The sequence below is a fragment of the Anthonomus grandis genome, chromosome 12, assembly GCF_022605725.1.
Source record: "Anthonomus grandis grandis chromosome 12, icAntGran1.3, whole genome shotgun sequence".
NCBI classification, from domain to species: Eukaryota; Metazoa; Arthropoda; class Insecta; order Coleoptera; family Curculionidae; genus Anthonomus; species Anthonomus grandis.
The window spans coordinates 17,869,152-17,889,127 of record NC_065557.1 but is presented as its reverse complement, the minus strand read 5'-3'; the positions used below and the strand labels follow the sequence as shown (position 1 = coordinate 17,889,127).

Sequence of the window (19,976 nt, the reverse complement as noted above, 5' to 3'; positions counted from 1 at the left end):
ATATAATACAACGTAAAACAAAACATTAAATTCTCATAATAAAAAATACAAAGTTGTATTATTAAAAAATTATATAAATATGTAAATTCAAACTAAATGCTTATAAAGGTAGGTAATAAAAGTAATAAAACTGGATTTAACTAAAATTCGTAATTTTCTTCTTCTTCTTCAGTCTCATAATTATAGATATCACTGAAGCTAATATCAAGTTCATTTTAAGATTTGGAAAGTATACCTTCCAACTCTTCAATAAGACTAATGCTTTTGTCAGTGGTACTACCTTCTTGGTCACTGGTACAGCTTACATGTTCATTTCCGTTATCAAGTAAGGTTTTAGAGGTGGAGGTAGAGGGTAATGGTGATTTTGATGCTCCAGACGGTTCCTCATCGGCATCGGGAATAGTTTCTAGAATAATACTGTTTTTTCTATATTTCTTAAAATAAAAATAATAATGTTAATACCTAAACGATTTTGTTCTATCCTAGAATACACATGTCTGACATGTCTCTCCTTGTCAACTAATCCTAATCCGAAACTTATATCTTTGCTCGGTTTAACGCTTTTATGAGAAAATAGTTTTAGATTGTGATGTATATAAGTTAGCATACCAGCTCTTTTTGTTGTTAGATGATTCCTAGTTTTAGAATGTATAAATCCATAAGAACTGAAAGTTCTCTCAGTAGCTGCTGAAGTAGCTGGCATGCCAAGTACAGCTTCAGCCACATGTCGACGTGGCATTTCAGTACAAATACCTTTCCAGTATATCAAAGGTAAAATGTTAAAATTTTTTTCACAATCCTGCACAAATTTTAATCCCCAAAAACCTTCGCTGCTCCTATAGGTGGCTAAATTTTCAAGTACTTTGCCATCATCAACATAATCTAAGTACTGGCAACAGAATGGATGTAAGTTAACCACCTACAATTTCCTTTTGCGATAGTTGCTTTCCTAAAAAACAAAAAAAAAAATTATTAACTTATAATTTAATTATAAGTATAAAAGTATACTTACACTACATATTAAAGTTAAGTTACGTTAAGTTTATTAATTTTTTTAGGTATTGAGTTTTGTTTAAGTATCAAAAAAAATTACCTTTATATCGAGGATCCAAAATGTTTGCAGCAAAGTGTATTTCTCTAAGGCACATCTGTTGCCTTACTTGAAAGGTAGACTTTCTGTTATTTTTTTTTCCTTCAGCTTCAATAAGGGTGAGGTAGACAATTGGTTTTTAAAATACAATAGCAATTTCATAAAATGCAACAGTTACTTTACTAATGTTGCACTTGTCTGACTCCAAATGCAAAATCCATTTCTTTATTGGTTGTAATAAAGTTAAAAAATATTCGATTTTCGTCCAGAATATATCATCAAGAATATCATGTTTATTTCTTTTTTCAAGCAATGTCTGATACTCTTCTATGATTGCCATTACTTGAAGAGTGCTTTTGTTTTTTTGTAGGCTCTCAAAACGTGTAACTATGGAAGCCCATCTTGTTGCCACTGGAAGTTTAAGGGTGCAGGATTCACCTTTTTGCTTTTCCTTTGAAATTCTTTTAAATGCAGAAGTTAAAACCGATTTATTTTTTATTGCCTTTATTATGGACGTCGAGGCATTAAGAAGAGTTTCTGTGGTCTTTAATTTCATTATATCAGTAACCAATAAATTAAGTGTATGTGCTGCGCAACCGTAAAATGAAATTGGTTTGTCTGGATATCTACTTTGTAGCAAATCCCAAGATTTCTTCATATTAGCGGCATTGTCTGAGCAAAAGCCGATTATTTTGTTAATTCCCACCTTATTGTATACCATTTCTATTTGATCTGCCATGTACAACTCACCTGTATGTCTACTTTCTTCAGTAGACAATGATTTGTAAAAAACAGGTTGGGGTGTGGTTATAACAAAATTAATTATGCTCTCATTCCTTATGTTTGTCCATGCATCGCATTGAATGCCCAGGACTTTAGGATTTGTTAAATTATCTGTCACTGATTTCAACTTGATTAAATACAGCATTTAAAAGCGAATTTGATAAAACAAAACGTGAAGGCAACGTCAAGGACGGTCTGATTTTTTTAAAAAGGTCTATCCAATATATATTTTCTGTTATATTTAAGGGCAGACCTATAGCATAAATTGCCTATGCTAGCATCAACCAAATTTCATCTTGATCGTCGGGTTTAATGTTGTCAATAAAACTGATTAGAGTGCTTAGGGTACTAATTGAGCTACATTGACTACGACTACTCATTCTCTGGACTTTAGATGCCGAAGGCCCCGATGCCAATGAACTACTCCTTACCTCTTCTAACTCTGCTTGCTGTTTTGCTGATTCAGCCACCGACACATCCAGTTTCCTCTTGTTTGATTTTTCTGACTCATTCAGCTTTAGTTCACTTTTTAACATTACTTTAACATTGTCAGGGCACATTTCACATGTAACAAGATGTAAGCCCATTCTAGTTGCATGGTGTGCAACCTGTTTTTTACAAAATTTGCACTCTTAACATTTCAATTTCTGTCCTGGCTTTTTTAGAGTATTAAAGTATTTATATACAATACTTTTAGTTCTACCCATTTTCTTGATGTTTAAAAAACAAAACACAACAAAAAATAAATAGGCACAGGAAAAAACTTTGAAAATATAAAATAGCTCTTATCGTAAAGGTAGTAATGCCGCCGAACAACTGAATTGACGCGCCGATCGTGAGAAGAAGCAAGCAAGCCAGCCAAGCCAATGCAATAAGCAGGTTGCAGCTTGTCTTAAGCAGTAAACATTGAAAATTAGCTGATATTTTCGTGACAGTAATTTATTTTTTGTGACTGTCATTTTTTTTAATGATGGTCGTTTATTTGGATGACCGTCATTTATTTTTGCGACAGTAAGATTTTAATTGATTAATTTTAATTGATACAAAAATAAATGACGTGAGCGTCATTTTCAATATGACCGTGACGTGACCGTGTCAGCAAAATTTGCTCACATCCATATATGTCTAATTAAAAAGTTTCTTTTCAAACTGGATTGCCTATTATTATAATTTTATACATTTTATAAAATCAGTAAAGTTTATGCAACTTACCGTTTCTTCATGAATCTGTTTGGCAAGGTTTTCTTGAATTTTAGCTTTGACTTCTTCCCTTCGTTTCTTTTCCTGTAATCTAAATAAAATCATCCGATCAGTTTCTAAAAACGGAATGTAACACTAAATATGATTTAAGTTCATTAAACTAGTAGTGACACCCTTATTATCATATCATATTATTTTTGTTACCTTGCTGATGAGTCTGCACTTTTCTTTTGCAAAAATTCTTGAATCTTTCTATTTTCATCTTCGATTTCTCGTTTTCGTCTCTGTTTCCACTCATCTTGTGCGGCCTTGAAATCCATCATTTCTTCACGGGTCTTTTGCATCTAGGTATTACACAAAAAAATAATTTACTAAACAGGTTAAGTCTTAATAGTTACAGTTTATTTTTAATAATGTAAAATCCTCCTTGTAAATTGAATTTTCCCACAAACAATACCTCCAAAAATTACTATATAAGCCATGAGATGAAATAAAAAATATGATAAAGAAAAAAATTATGAAAGAAAAATTATTTAAGTGCGAGATTTTATTAACTATGTATTGGAAAAAATTTGCAAGAAAAAAGTAACAAATCAAAATTAAATTTAAATTTTGAAAATAAAAACTATTAAGTAAATAAAAATTTAATTTCTTTATGTATTTTGAAAACGTCCTTAGTAAACAGTGTGTGTATTACTTACTCTGCACATCCTTTCTTGCATTTCTCTTTCATCTTCATCATGTATCCTTTGGATGACATCATCAATCATTTTCTTTTCTCTCAAAAATTCTTCATATAAAAATCTTTTTGATTTTTCGCCTAATATTATTTGCTCTTGAAGTTCTTGCTTGTATTGTGCTTTTTTTATTATATCTTCTTCTGCCAACATTCTTTTTAACTCTTCTTCCTTCATTAGAGCTTCCACCCATATGTTGTGAGTCCTTTTTTCTTGAATCTATATAAAAAACAAGTTATTTTTATACAAAAATTAAAAAAAAAATATTTTTTTCTTCTTATTAGACACAAAATTTAGATGTTAATAACAACTGCCAGTAGTAAAAATAATAAGAGTTTATGAATATAATTGTAGAAGAAAATATTAAAAGCATACCTTTTCATTTATTCTCTCAGCTTCTTTTTGAGCTATTTGGGCTGCTAGTTCCTTATTGATGTATGCTGCTTTTAATTTTCTCTCTAATTCCCTTAATTCGTGGGAATTTTCTCTAAGCTGTTGTCTAAAAATAAAAGGTAAATCTTGTATGAATTAATCATTAATTTGACAAAAGCAGAGCTTTAATAGCAAAACTATTGAATCTGTTTTGAAAGCTCCTCTATCAGTTTGTATAAAATATCACTTGGTATAAAATTAAAATTTGATTAGTTTACTATACACTAGTCTCTTGTCACTTGATCAGAAATCTATTTGGGATATCAAAATCAACCAAACATGACAAAAAGACATTATTATTAGATTAAAAGTTTAATGGTCAGTTTCATTCAAGGCTATAATATATATTTATTTTTATATTTATCTATTTTCAGCATTGATAAACTAAGGCAACACCAAGATTGGACTTAGATTTTAATTTTAGAATAAAATTTTATCAAGAAACAATATTCAACAACAAATTTTAAGTGAAGTAAAAATTCTTAGTAAATGCAACATTTACTTTATTTAGGCTTTATTTTAATTGGCCTTATGTATTTTGGATAGACCATATAATTTTGGTATAGAAGGGTTGGGGGTAATTAAGTTATTTGGGTATTGTTTAAACTAGGATATAAATGGAGACCATTGTTTGAAAAGTGTTTTAAGTTTAGTTATAAAGGAAGGTAGATAGTTTTTGTTAATTTTATCAAATTCTTACAGATTTTAGAGTTGACTAGATATTAAAATCATCAGTAATTTGATCAATAATTGAGTCTATTTTAGTATGAAAATTACCTAATGATTTCTTTGTCATATCCTTACTAACAGCAAACTTAAATCCTGATCCTAATCCAAATTACAATTAGATAAATTAATTACCTCCTTATGAAAAGAATGGTCAGAATAAAAAGGGGCATTTAAGTCTAAGGGGCATATATGTCTTTGCTTCTGTAAAAGTAAATTATGAAGTTTTTGTATCTAACTTTCTATATTTTAAGTCCCTCTTTAAGGGGATAAAATCATAATTTTCATTTAAAATATCATTAAAAACAAAACGAGGTATTACATGACTGATATGGTCCTACAATATCTTTAACTCAACACTAATTTGATGGTTTTTACCATATTTTTTACAAATGTTTTGTTAAGAAAACAATACAAATATTGTTTTCTTAATGAAAATAAAATAATTTGGTAATTTCATTTTAATGATTTTAACCTGTTCATGTTTTTTCTAGTCATAGATCTAATGATGGCCTATGGCTGAAAGCATATTAATACATTCTTTTTTACACTGAATACATATTCAATTTTTGAAATAAATGTTTCATAAAAACAATGGATATTATCCACAAGAAGGATATGACTATTATTTACTTTTGAAAGAATTTGACAGATTACCTTTAAATAGGCAGTGGAATATTGTATTGAGAGATGTAGACAAAGAGAGCAGGAGCTCAATTAAATTGTGGTGCTACAGTAAATTTTTGTTAACTGCATTAAACATAAAAGGTTTCTTTATATAAAAAAAAAATATTTAATTAAACCAGAGATCAGGTAGATAAATTGGGTCCCACATTAGAGATCCGTATTCTATTTTTGAGCATATGTAAGAGAAGAAAAGTAGTTTTAAAGTATAAATATTTTCAAAATGCCGACAGTTTCAATAAATAAAACCCAACAATTTGGCAGAGTGAGAAACTATTCTTGCTACATGCTTGGCGAAACTTAATTTCGCATCATAAGTAATTCCCAGATCAACCGCCTCATCCACTCTGGCTAACACAACATTATTTGCTCTATAGTCAAAATTGATTGGCAACAGTTTGCTAAAAAAATGAGAGAATAGAGCATTTATTAATATTTAAATAAATGTCTATTGACATTGCAACAATTCTCTACTTTATCAAGAAAGGAATTCGCAATCGTCTTTAGTATCTATTTTTGTGAACAATTTTATATCATCCGTAAATAGTAAACTCTGACAAGACAGTAATTTGGCAAGATCGTTTATAAACAATAAAAAGAGAAGCGGGCCCAAATTAGATCCTTGCGGAACTCCCGAACACACTTCATATATAGGAGACTTAAAGCCTTCATATTGTCACAACAAATTGTTTACGACCTCGTAAGTAAGATTTTATTAAAACAACTAAATCCTTAGAAAAACCAAAAAATGTTAGGTTATGAAGAAGTACAAAGTGGTCAATTTGGTCAGAAGCTTTGCAGAAATCAAGGTATATTACCTCAACCTAACCTCTATTATCCAAATGCTGACACAAATACTCATTTAGGCAAACCAGGTTTACTGTACAATAGCGATTTTTGACGAAACCAAACTGATTTATTGTGCATTAATATAGCATATATACACAAAAGGTGTTATTCGCGTAAAACGATTTTCCATAACACCATACATTATACATACAATTACGGTACTGTTAAAAAGCAATAATAAGAAGCAAACAGTTGAATAAAAATAAATATACAGACAACTTAAGCTTACTAACTCAACCCAGACGTAGAGTATTGAGAAGAGCAAAAAAAAAATTAAGACATCATCTGTTGTAAAAACTTGGTGTATTGATTTTTAAAAGAATAATGACCAGAGCCAGCCACCAACAAATAATTTGAATTGAGATATTCCACCGCACGGTAGGCAAAACAGTTCTCAAATTTTGTTGTGCGATGAAAGGGAATATCAAAATGAGCCACATTTGTAAGGTTAGGGTTATGTAAAGTGCCCCTTGCAGTCAAATATTCTGTAAAATAAAATGGAGAGTTGTGTTTTACAATTCGATATACAAATATAGCAAAGTGGAGGTCAACACGAAAATTGTATTTTAAATGTTTATTATTGATATATAATGGAGTAATTTGGTCAAACTTACGACCTCCATAAGCAAAACGCATACACATATTTTGAGCCAATTGTATTTTAGTTTTATACTCTTCTGTAAGGTAGCTGTAGTAAACCGAGTTACAGTAGTCTAGCTCTGGCAGGATTAAGGATTCCACCAAGAGGTGTTTAAGTGTTTAAAAGAATAAAGGCTCTTCAATTTTAAGTAAACAGACCACAGCTTCTTCAAAACATGCTGCCGAAAATTCATCGCAACATCCATTACAAGGCCCAGATTTCTAGCATATTTAACAGACGGGATAATTACTCCTTTTATATGAATGGTTGTAAAATTGAACCTAATGAACTTGGCCCGGACGGCCTCGGACCCAATAATCAGGTGTACACTTTTTTTGGTATTAAGCAACAAACCACGCCCAGAAGACCAGTCGGAGACATTGTCCAGATCAACATTGACACCAGCAATAATCTTCAGGATAAAATGAACATAGAAGCTGAGTGTCATCAGCATATAGATGTGATGAGCATTGATAAATCTGAGATGGTAAGTCAGCGGTAAAAAGGGCAAAAAGTACGGGACCAAGAATGGACCCCTGAGGCACTCCATGTTGAAGATATTGAGTATGTCAGACCTAGCCCCATCAAGGTCCACCACCTGCCTTCTATGCTTTAGATATGATGAGCACCAGCCACAACCTTGATCAGAAAATCCAAAAAAGTTTAGCTTAGCAATCAGCATATCATGGTTAATAAGGTCAAATGCCTTACTATAATCTAAAAGTACCAGACAGGAGACCTTTGATTCATCCATGTTTTTAGATATGCAACTAGTAACCCTGCTAAGTGCCGTTACCGTGCTATGACAAGCTCTAAATTTAGAGTGAACATCTGGCAGTATGTGTTGAGAGTGAACAAAATTGTTCATCATGTCAGAAACCAGTCGTTCAAGCATTTTCCCAAGGATCGTCAAGAGGCTAATTGGTCGTAATTCATCCAGACTACTGACATGTGTAGTCTTGGGCAGTGGCTTTACTAATGCCGTTTACCACATGATAGGATATTCGCCATTCTGTAAACAGTTATTGTAAAAAATCAATGGTAAACAGAAGCATATCGTAACTTATCTCATCAATACCCATAAATTTTGATTTAATCTGCGAAAATGATTTATAAATATCATACTCTGTAACAATTGATAATTTGAAGGTGTTATGCGATAAAGGTAATATAGTGTTGTACGAGTAATATTTGACCAGCTCCGGGTCCACTGGGATGGCCCTATCGCTTAGGCTGGCAAAGTAATAGCTAATTCTTGTGACACCTTTCAGGCTACCAGGGATTTCAAATGAAGCCCTAGAATGAACATTCCAACTATCAAGCTTTGACCAAATCTTTTTAGAATTATTTTTAATCTTATTCTATTGAAAGGTCAGGTAGCCTTTTTTCATTTTTTATTGCAGTTGATAAGTAATGATTAAGATCCACATAGTAATTTTTATCAGACAAAGCAAGTGAGTGATTGTATCTATTATATGATTTTTTCTTTAGATTTATAGTTTCTTTGATTGTGTCAGTTATATATGGTTTAGGTCGTGTTCTAAGCTTTATAGTTTGTAAAGGCGCAAAGTAATCAAAAATTTCAATTAGTTGCCTTTTCAATATTTTGACAGAGTTATAAATAGAGCCTTGGGTCAATATTTGGCCAAAATCAGTATTACTCATAAAAGCATTAAACAAATCTTTATCAAAATGTCTAAAATTTCGAAAAGTTATGAGTTTAGGTTTATGAACATTGAGGCTTAAATTTAAGAAAGAATAAACAAGCCTATGGTCTGTTACATTGTACATTTCCAGTTCCCGACGTAATAACCTGCATACCTCAATCCACACTTATCAGAGTTTCAGAAAATTGACATACTCGAGTTGGTTCGTCAATCACCTAGACTAAGTTGTGGGTTTCTAAGATTGATTTAAAAAATAATTTTTTGTGACTAGTCTCTAAGAGTAAATTTACATTAATATCTCCTGTTAAGATAATATAGTCATACATGTAGCCCAATGCGGAAAGCAATGTGTCAACAGGCCCTAGCAGGAGGTGACAATTTCATATTCCGAAAAATTATAAGAGCAATTTAGAGAGTTATTAATAGTCTGGCTCAATTCAATACCAACATTAATACTAGATGGGTCCAACTCAATATATACGCTTTGAAAGAAAGTTCCAAATGCTTTAACAATTTGCTGTGGATCTTTTATTGTACGATCCTGAAACAGCATTACTCTGGGAATATGTGAAATTCCTTTCTTATTCTGCACATAGTTCCAAAAATTGGAGGAGTCTACATTAATTCGATTTTCGGCTGTTCGAGAAAATTCTAAAAAAGCAATATAAAAAAATATATATAATATATTTTTATATAAAAATTTAGCAAGATATCTCCTACATAAGCCCTATGATTATGTACTTAATATATGCATCAATTGTATTTGATGGCCATACTTTGTCCCTCTGTGAAAAGAATTATTTTTAGAGAATTATTTTTGAATTTTATATCAGATCATTTAGGTTTTTACCGTAATTTAAGCTGCCTAATATCATTTACTTTAACTTCTGCCAATTCTCGAGCTAAATTATTCTCTTGCTCATGCTGATACTCATTGAGTGCAGCTTTTTCATTCCCTTTTTGTATTTCTTGCTGATCTTCAAATTCTATGTGTTGCTTATTCATAAATCTGTTGAGATTCCCAAACCTCGTTTTCTCTTCCATGTTAACTTTGCATCTAAGAAACTTGTCTTCCTCCAAGCTTTTTAGGTGAGCTTTTCGGATACTTTCTTGCTTATTACCAAAAAGCTCCTAAAAATTTGTAGTATATAGATATACTCCATGAGAATCAAATACAATAATAATAACTAATATTTAACTTACCATTTTAGACGCGATAATTAAATTGATTTCTTATACTTTTTAAGTTTTTAAAAATTGTGAAAATGTATAATTTTTATCACATAAATTAATACAATTATATTTAATATTTGTTTATTTAAATAATATTTTCAAAAAAGTAAAAATCAGAAAACAGTCAATTATTGGCAATTGACAGCATTGACAGATGCAAAAAGTGTGTACTTGAGGGCCGCCGATCTCGGCGGCTGATGGTCGATTCCGATGACAATAAAAAGGCGTAACGGAACGAAAAGGCGGATTCCGCTTTTTAAAGCGTATCTTCAGCGAACGTCCGGTAAGGCAAATGCAGATACTGTTGTCGACTTGCAGAGTCCGGTAAAGTTAAAGGGACGTCTAAAACCGAATTTTTTTTTAATTTTTACATAGAATGTTGACTGTGGTCAAAATATCGATAAAAAAGTGAGGATGATTGGAAAAATACAAAGCTTTGGAAATTATGAAGATTTTGCTACATACGTTAAATACGTAATTATTGCCAGCTTGCACAAGGCTTTTTAGCTCTTCGTTTTGCTACAATTAAAAAATATATATATTGAAGTAATTTTGGAACTTTTTGGGGGCTAAAATTGTAAATTTATAGGATTTTTTATCGCTTTGTACCCCTAATATTATATATTCTGTAATTTACACACACGAAAAATAAAACAATAACCTATTAACAACCATGGATAGATGGCACTTTACAAGTAAACGAACGCGTTTTAAGTAGCTGTTAAGAATATTAAGTTTTTTAACTGCAAACAGCATTTTTTATATACCGAAACATTACTAAAAAGTACAGTTTTAACATCAAGACGTGCCTGTTGTAAGGAACCTTGAAAATAATTTCACAGTAATTCGGCTAATACCGATTGAAGATAATTTGAGGTTAGAATGGTACTGTCAAGAGCTGATCTTGAAAACATCAAAGGAATATTTACAGAGAACCTCCTACAAGAAATTGCAGATAAAGTCTCCCAGAAAATCATGGCGAAATTCGAGAAAAGACTTAAAAGACAAGAGGAAGCCATCCGTGATTTAAAAAGGGAAGTAGCCGACTTAAAGAGTAAAAATTCTAAATTCTTTGAAGCCTTGGACAATCAGGAGCAGGTATCAAGGTCTCCTAATGTTAGAGTTTTTGGTATTCCACAAACCGAAAATGAAAATCTTCGTGGCAAAATTGTGGATGTCCTCAAAAAAATGTACATCAATGATTTGAAAGACAATCAGTTATAATATGTCGTCGTGTTGCCTCCCAAAATCCTAGTAACAACCCACCGGCTGTACTTCTCAAATTCTCAGACGATGCCGTGCGGAGTGCAGTTTTAAAAAACCGAAAACACTTAAAATCAACAAACATACAAATCAAAGAGGACCTAACGCAGTATCGCGTTGGCCTTCTAACCGCGGCTACCAAAAAATTCTCGAGTAAAATGGTATGGTGTTTTAAATGTACATATTTTATTTTGGACATTTACACATATAATAATAAAGACAAACATCTTATATTACCTGCTAATAATTTCACTATTAACTTTAAATTAACAGTTTATAGATTATATTTATATCTCTTTAATATAGGTACTTTTCTAGGGTAATATGTATAATGTAGGTATAATTCCAAATTTTTAACTAACAATATGAGTATTTTTTTTTTTGGACCTTTAATTATTGAAGTATGGTTTTTCTCTTCCTTTTTTTTTACAATGAGTAGGATATGCTTTTATTCAAATTTGTTTTTCTTTTTATTGAGTTTCTATTGTGTGTACATGGCTATTTAATCACGAGTTTCTTTGTACTTTTGCTTCAAGACTCCAGTTATTAACTCGTAATGATTGGTTTCTCCTAGAGACTTTATCATCTTATATAGATATTTATTCATAATTTTCATATAAGGATTCTTTAGTTTAAACTAGCCTTTATATAAAAACAATTAACGATTAATTAATGTTTATTTCAATTCTTTGGGGCAGTTAAATAAATAATAGAGGTTTATTATGTTTGGCTGCTTAAAAAAATACGTGTTTTGTTGCTTTCTTTTGTCTGTAACTTATATATTAGGTATATTTTTGTTTTGATATTTGTTCGATTTATTGACAAAAATGGGAGTGGCTTCACTATGTCCTCAGTAGTATTTTTTGTTTTGTCTGGAACACTTTTCAGTTGTGGACTTAGTTAGGATGTGGACTCAATTTTAGATAATCAAGGCATATAGATTTTACATTACATGAACAAAACACATTTATCGGGTGTTAGAAATATGTATTATTTATTTAAATTATTTGATATTTCACGTAATTTAATATATTATAAGTATAAATTTTGAAAAAAAAAACATAATTTCGGATATTTAATTATTAATAGGTAAATAATAACGATGAGGTTTAACGTAAATTAAAACCTTTTAGCCAAAACAATAAATAGCTTGATTAATAAAACATTGATATAAATAACTAAGCGTAACTATGGTTACAATATGGTTCCATTACAGAATTTATATCCAAAACTATAATCTAATAATTAACTATATATTTATAATATTTAAACTATAATCCAATGATTACCAGGCTACCTCCCGCATGTCAAAGATATTAGATTGGGACATGCAAATGGGGCGTAAGCTTATATGTATACACGCATATACTAGCACACCCACATGGGGTGGCGCCCCGGGTTAATATTATTTTATAATCTATAATTTCCATTTCCTAACTATTATCCCATTCCATAAATAGGGCTCAAACGACTACCTAAGCCACTATTTAGCGCCAAGTCAAGGTTCCAGGCTGCCGCATCATGTCTGCCCGTCTTGTACGTGCACAGGGGGCTACCGCCCCATAAGCATATATTATGATTATATAAATAAACAAACACTTACCTATAATGAGACACGACAGAAAATTACGATAATCGTTCTAGTACAGTTGCCACTCCCAATAAATAATAAAATTATATTTGTTGACGTAAGTGACATTTTACAGTCTTTTTTATTTATGAATTAACCGTATTTACATATTTGATATTCCTGATTTTCGTGTGGAAATTTGTGTTCGGCAAATAGCAAATAAATGTTTCTATTTTCTGGTATCACAATTTAAAAAAACAAATGTTGAATTATAATTCTGTTTTGTTTGTATTTTTACTCTTCCCGGTCCCGACTTTCGTAATCCTAGTGGTTCTACCACTAGGAAATGACGGTTGGAGCTGCCGGATAGCTAAGACCAGTATGCTAGTAAAAAGAAATAAGAGAATTCTATTCTTCATATTCCAATATTATTATAAATATGATATTGAGGTTAGATTGGAATTCAATTATTATAAAGAAAAATCGTTGCCAAAAGCCATTCGACGCCATCAAAACGTTTTCGTTTTATTCCCAAAATATTTACTATTCCGATTGGGTAAACGTTGTAATGACGACGTAGCTTAATTAAAGTCAAGATCATCAGTAAGATGATGTTTCCAGTGGTTTGAAAAAAGTCGTTTTCTAAATAACCAATTTTCACCCGAGGTGCAACGTCAATTTTGTTGTATTATGGGATTGCCTTAGTACAGGGTATTTCAGAACTATGGGATCCAACTTTTAGGGGTTGTTCAGTGCAACAGTAGAATCCATTTGAGTATAGGAACCCATGTCCGGAAATGTGTCACTACGCCACTACGGCCCTAAAGCGCGTTTAAATTTAGAAAAAATTACCTAAATAGGATCTGATGTATTTATTTTTACCTTTTGTATATGATACCATCACAAAAATTGTTCTTTAATGTCTTCCTCCAACCTCAATACACCGATTTAAGCGCCCCACATGAGTTCGGCGGACTACACTAAAATTTTGATCCTCGTTTTGAATGATTTCAAATGCTGCTGTTATTCATCCAATTAAGTTTAGCTCTGATTCTACTGGAGTTTCGTAGACTAAAGAGTTTACATGTCCGCACAAGAAAAAAAGGGAGCGACGTTAAATCGGGTGATCTAGGAAGCCAAGAAACTGCTCCACCTCCGACAATCCAACGGTGCCCAAACCGCTGAGCCAAATACTCGCGTACTTGTACAGCCAAGTGAGGCGGCGCTCCATCATGCTGAAACCACATTTGCTGACTAACGTTTAGTGGTATATTTTCAAGGAGTTCTGGGAGAACTTCCTCCAAGAAATGCAGATAAATAGGTCCTGTTAACCGTTCCGGTAAAAGGTATGGCCCAATTAAATAATCATTAACAATGCCTGCCCATACGTTGACAGACCAACGATTCTGATGTTTTCTTGGAAAAATTGCATAAGGATTTTCTTCGTCCCAAATATGGCTATTACTACTATTATAAATACCGTCTCTTATGAGAGAAGCTTCATCGGTCCACAAAACATATCATAAAAAAATTGGTTGTGCAATGATCGCATCCTGATCCAGAAGCCATCGACAAAATTGAATTCTAGGATGATAATCGGCTGCAGCCATACCTTGAATTTTCTGAAAGTGGTAAGGATGGAGTTGTTGCTCGTGTAGTACCCGCCAGACAGAAGCGTTACTCGTATTCATATTCTTAGCGACGTCACGTGTGCTATTTGATGGTTCATCGGCAACTCGCTGAAGCACCTTTTCTTCAAATTCGACCGTTCTTACGGTTCGAGCAATATGCCTGCCTCAGCGAGCCGCCGTATGCCAAATGCATATCTGCCAATTCTTGATTGGTAAAGTTTTCCATTAGCAATAAATGTTTAAAAATTGTAAGCTATAAAATTTTAAAAAATGACATTGAGTATTGACATTGATAAGCGTTGATTTTAAACAATTGTTGTTGTGGTATCATGTACAAAAGGTAAAAATAAATGCAGCAGATCCTATTTAGGTAATTAATGTTTTTTATAAATTTTAACGCGTCTTAGGGCCGTAGTGGCGTAGTAACGCATTTCCGGACATGGATTCCTATACTCAAATGGATTCTTCTGTTGCACTGAACAACCCCAGAAGTTTGATCCCATAGTTCTGAAACACCCTGTATAAAAGTTGATAGTTTGTATATACAGGGTGTAAAAGTTAGAATTTTATTTTATATTTTTTCTTTTTTTTCTATTTTGGCGAAAAACTCGGTATAGAAAGGTTCTCTAGTATGAGAATCAAGACTCTGTTACTTTTTATGGCTAACCTTCTAGAGGGCGCCACTTACAGCACTATTTCGGTAAATAACTTATCATAACTTTCTTGTGCTACACTGTATCAACAATTGACGAAATATTATTTTCTCGTATTTGCACAACAAAAAAGGTCCACTTGTTAAAAGTGTCTGATTATGTGTGTTAATCGGCCCATTCTTTCGCTCTTCCTGCTTCTTCCAAAAATAATATTAAGTAAATCCATCATCGTGGTTAAACTTCCTTAAGGACCATGTACAAAAGTTTACCCTTGCGGTGTGATTCGCGGTTAAACCATGTACTTTTTGCAGATGGTATGAATGTGGCAGTTCCTCTTGAAAATTGGTATTTACTGTATATTTGGAAACTTGAAATTCTCAAGCTACATTCCTAATCGCAACTGTAGGATTTTGAACGACAGCATCTAAAATATTCAACAATTTCTTCAACTTCAGCTGTACTTACAGTTCTGGTAGCTCCACTATGTCGGTCCATATTTGGAGTCCAAACTTGACTCAACATAAGGCTATAATCATTTTTTACCAGTTTCTCGAAACCGCTGATCGATTCGTTGAAACATATTTGGCAAGTGTCTATTAGGGAATCTGTCAGAATATATCATATCAGAATATTCAACACACGTATACTCCATGATGTCAAGATTAATACCTATGATATTATTATTAATATTATTCTAAACTATGACAAGCATTAGAAACCACAGCAATACTACTTAGATACTATACAAAGAAAGTTAAGTATTATGTTATAAATTTTTTTTATCATTATGGTACTCAGAATGCATTGGAAATCTTAAAAACAAATCAACTATTAACTTTAGACACTTTTGTGGTGGAATAAGTGGTTCTGTTTTGTTGCAAAACCGAGGCCAGAGATCTAGGAGCCACACTCACCGCAGTGGCATGCAATGCTGCATTAACTCATGATCTGCTTTAGCGGCTCATTGAACGGGGGTACAGACATAGCACTCTAGCTTTTAACCCAGAAGTCAAGGCCACGTTAAGAAAAAACAAGGATGTCAGTTCAAGTAGGAATATTGGCGCGACTTTTAAACCGACAGTGTAAATAAATATTTTTTGTAGTTTTACCTGCTCGTATTTAATGTACGTATAAAAGAAATCAGTTAACTATTATTGTGCATCGAGTGTTTTAATTTACACCTAACAAATGGGTAAAAATGCTACAATAAATTAAAATTGGTTTTCGGTAAGACTTTATTTATTAAAAAAAAATAATAAACAGGCTTTGCAACCGCTGTAACCATCTGCATCTGTACGTGCTTTGCATTAAACACTCAACACCTCTTGCTCGCCTCGGTCGAAAGTGATGAAGAGACGAACAATGAATCAACGAGAGCGATGTTGCCGAGGGTAGATCCTTTATTAAACTCCAAAGAATGGATGAGATACACCGAGAATTCTGCCGCGTATTGACGAGAAAGCAGGGCAATCGCAAAGAATGTTCTCAGTTATCTCGTCGTCGTGGTTGATAACCCTTCCTAGCGCACTCGTGCTTAGTTTTAATTAGAACAAATGACCATTTAATAGACAGTGCTAATAAGGATATCCGTTGATAGGCGTAGTTTCCTTCTAGTCATAGACAATAGGCGACTTGCTTCCAATTTGTCCGGTTGGCTGAAAAGCTCTTTTTGACAAATTATATCCATATGGGTATTGTCCTCACTGCTTTTTAAAAAGCATATAAGAGATTTTTGATAAGCTCTCTGAGTTTTGTTATAATCAGACCCGCGATAATACTTGAAGAGCGACGGCCCTTTTCGTTAGGGAATCGGAGGCCCGATGTGGATGTAACCGTCATTAATATAATTAACTCCTACTCGTTTTTTTATGAAGCTTCGATAAGGCTGCGAAGCCATTGCAGTCCTAGCTCTGACGTGAGGCGAAGTCTAGATAGCACGAGAACTGCCTGTCTGCAATCAAAGTGAATATATGAAACCATTTTGTCAATGATCAAATTAGTAACGTTATTGTTAATTACTTGCACAGAACATCCCCTTTACAACTGAAAGTGAATGGAACGAATGTGTCGAATTGTTTTGACTTGTTCGCTTGATCGAAAGATGGCGCGGCACGTCATCGATTTGCCGTACATTACAGAAGCTGTCTTACTTCAATAATTCCCCGATGGGTAGAGTCCATTTTTTACCATGGCTTTTCCCGATTTGCATTCGATTCTGGCTGCAGTTTTAATAATACAAAAAATACGAGAACAAATTTTTATTATTGGACTAATAAAACTTCCTAATGTATCGTAAGTGTGGTAATTCAAAAGTCCTTTAATTTAATATTATATTTAACAGCAGAAAAACAGCAATATTGTTTTTAGATATAAAATTAAATATGTTCAGAACTACAAAAAAATAATAATCAATCAGCAAATATGGCTACATCCATGTATATTTATGCCACATATTATACAGATTCTGAAATATGCTACTTGGTCACACCCTTAACGAATCAATTTGCAATATGTACATAATGCTTTTAATAAAAGAAAATAGGTTGTTGGAGTTTATACTGATATGAAGAAAACTTTTGATAAAGTATGGCAGATAGTAAATTCTCTCTATAAAAGTGATGTGAGAAATATTTTAATTAAATTATTTACCTCCTATTCAAATGATAGGCAGCAATATGTTGTAGTCAAAGGTGCTAAATCTAATATTTATTCTAGCACCACTGTGGTTCCCCAAAGCTCCAATTTGGGGCTTCTGTGGTTTTCAATTGCTACAAATGCCATGTTAAGTTCTGTAGATAATTCAAAGACTTTATGTTTCGCTGATGACTTTAAAATGTACATGCAAATACGTTCAAAATGGCGGATTGTCATAATTTACGAAGAAATTTGGAAAGAGTTGTAAGCTGGTATTATATGAAACATTTTAGTTTTCATGAAAAAAATTTTGCTGTGTTTCTTTAACTCTTAATAAAAATGTAATCAAATGTACTTACAGTATTATTGGTGCACAATTACAAGACTGTAAGCATGAGAAAGACTTGGGTGTCATATAGTAGACTATTTACTATAGAGGTATAGCATTTAAGATAACATTATTAAGTTGGTTAATATGGCATAAATGAAATTGAGAAAGAAATTGATTTATCCACTAAGGGTCTAAGCATTGAGTGTTGTTTAAGATTGTTTGACAGTCTGGTGTTGCCGGTGCTTAGATACGGTTGCGTTGTATGGTTACTAGTAGTAGTAGTAGTAGTAGTAGTAGTAAGGGTGGGGGAGCTAAAGCTCGGCAAGTAGGCCTGAGCAGTCCCTTTTCGCCAACCCCAGAATCACCCACCCTTATGCCTCCACTCCCAATGCGCGGTCTCCACTGAGTCGGCTCGTCCTTTTAATAAAGGCTTGCACGTTGTCCCAGTCCAGATCTTTAAGATCTTCCCGCTGGAGTGTCGTTGCTCCGAAAATTTTCCTTCTCAGGCGTTTATCACAGATACCTAATATGTGGTATGAAGTTTCCTCCCCTGTACCGCAATTCGGACAGTGCGGTACAGGGAGAGTGGGCTTTCTCTTATACCAAGAAGGTGTAGATGCCTGTTTAGACTGTCATGCCCGGTCAGGATTCCCACCAAGTCTTTAATACTTTGTCGGGTCTTTGTTAGCGGTCGCCTTGCTTTAGAGCCGACATGGTCTAGTATCATTTTCTTGGCCTGACTACATCCGTCTGTCCAATTCTTCCTTGTTTTTTCCCAGGCCCAATTATTAAGTGCCTGGGAGATTTGTTTTTTGCTAAGAAGGAGACAAGGTTCGGGGCCTACGAAGGGGTTAACGGAACCTTGTCTCGCTAGTTCGCCGGCCCGCTCATTGCCCTCAACACCTTGGTGTCCTGGGACCCACCTCAGTCTCACTTCCTTGTGTGCTGCAAGCCTTTCCAATACGTCTCTGCAATCCTGGACTAGCACTGAGCTGGCCCTGGGTTTCTGAATCGCCTTGAGGGCAGCTTGACTATCGGAGTAGATGCAAATCCCCCTGTTAATGCCTCTCTTTTGTTCGCTACTTCGAGTATAGCAAACACCTCTGCTTAGAGTATAGCAAACACACCGGAAAACTGTGGTGTGTTTCCCTACCGCGAGGGTGTATGGTTACTAACTGGGAAAATTATAGAACGTGTACAACGTAAAATCCTGAAATATATTTCTGTAAAGAAGCATAGTTATTATCCGCATCAAGGCTATAATCACTTATTATTATTGCGGGAGTTTAATAGTCTTTTTTTAAAAAATTGTTACCCCAAAATTTGTCTTATATATATGTTATATGCGATTATATTGACCTTATGTAGCAGGTCACGATCCCACGGTGTCGCAATAGCAACGACCGCCGGAACTTACTCAGCATATTTGGAAATATGGAATTTACCGTGAGATATGCCAATTAAGCAATCAATTTTAAATATAAATAGGATGTTTTTCAATAAAAAGTACAGTAGTATTATAATAAATTTAAGCACGTTACTCTGTCCATTTAATTTTTGAATAAATATAATTTAAAGTAAAAATATTGTTTTTAAAAATATAAAAGAGTTTTTCAAGTTTTAACATATATGTACAAGATTTTAACCAATAAAATAATTTCTCTAGAAATACTTTCAATGCTTCCATTCTTTATCAATACTGGTAGCACTAGACAAAGAAACTCTAAATTTTGATTTTCTCAGGACAAACATTTTTATGGGTTCACGGTATCAACTATAAAATGTACAAATTTTTTAATATTTATGCTAGTAACTTAAACTTTGACTTAATTAGCTCGGATAGAATCACAAAA

The 19,976-nt window shown here is 33.1% G+C and overlaps 2 protein-coding genes across 2 annotated transcripts in view; both read right to left on the bottom strand.

Moving 5' to 3' along the window:
• The window catches only part of LOC126743111 (meiosis-specific nuclear structural protein 1-like), a 31,960-nt gene extending 21,781 nt beyond the window's left edge, over positions 1-10,179 (bottom strand). Inside the window, exons 1-6 of the mRNA XM_050450074.1 lie at positions 10,012-10,179; positions 9,659-9,939; positions 4,186-4,309; positions 3,775-4,029; positions 3,278-3,417; positions 3,086-3,164 (exon numbers count right to left, since the gene is read on the bottom strand). Of these exons, the coding sequence (XP_050306031.1) occupies positions 3,086-3,164; positions 3,278-3,417; positions 3,775-4,029; positions 4,186-4,309; positions 9,659-9,939; positions 10,012-10,014 (882 nt within the window). The 5' untranslated portion in view covers positions 10,015-10,179. The remainder of the gene's footprint in view (positions 1-3,085; positions 3,165-3,277; positions 3,418-3,774; positions 4,030-4,185; positions 4,310-9,658; positions 9,940-10,011) is intronic.
• Positions 104-1,128, bottom strand: LOC126743113 (uncharacterized). The gene is made up of 2 exons (XM_050450076.1): positions 463-1,128; positions 104-406 (listed from the first exon to the last, which is right to left on the bottom strand). The coding sequence occupies exons 1-2, from the start codon at positions 737-739 to the stop codon at positions 216-218; spliced, it is 468 nt and encodes a 155-aa protein (XP_050306033.1). The 5' UTR covers positions 740-1,128; the 3' UTR covers positions 104-215.
• Positions 10,180-19,976: the final 9,797 nt, after the last annotated feature.

Bases quoted from the DNA above. Each gene is read 5' to 3' on its own strand.
- LOC126743113 (XM_050450076.1), bottom strand. From the start codon at position 739: ATGCCACGTCGACATGTGGCTGAAGCTGTACTTGGCATGCCAGCTACT. The intron at 407-462 runs GTATTAACATTA...GTATTATTCTAG, and splicing joins GATAGAACAAAATCGTTTAG to AAACTATTCCCGATGCCGAT.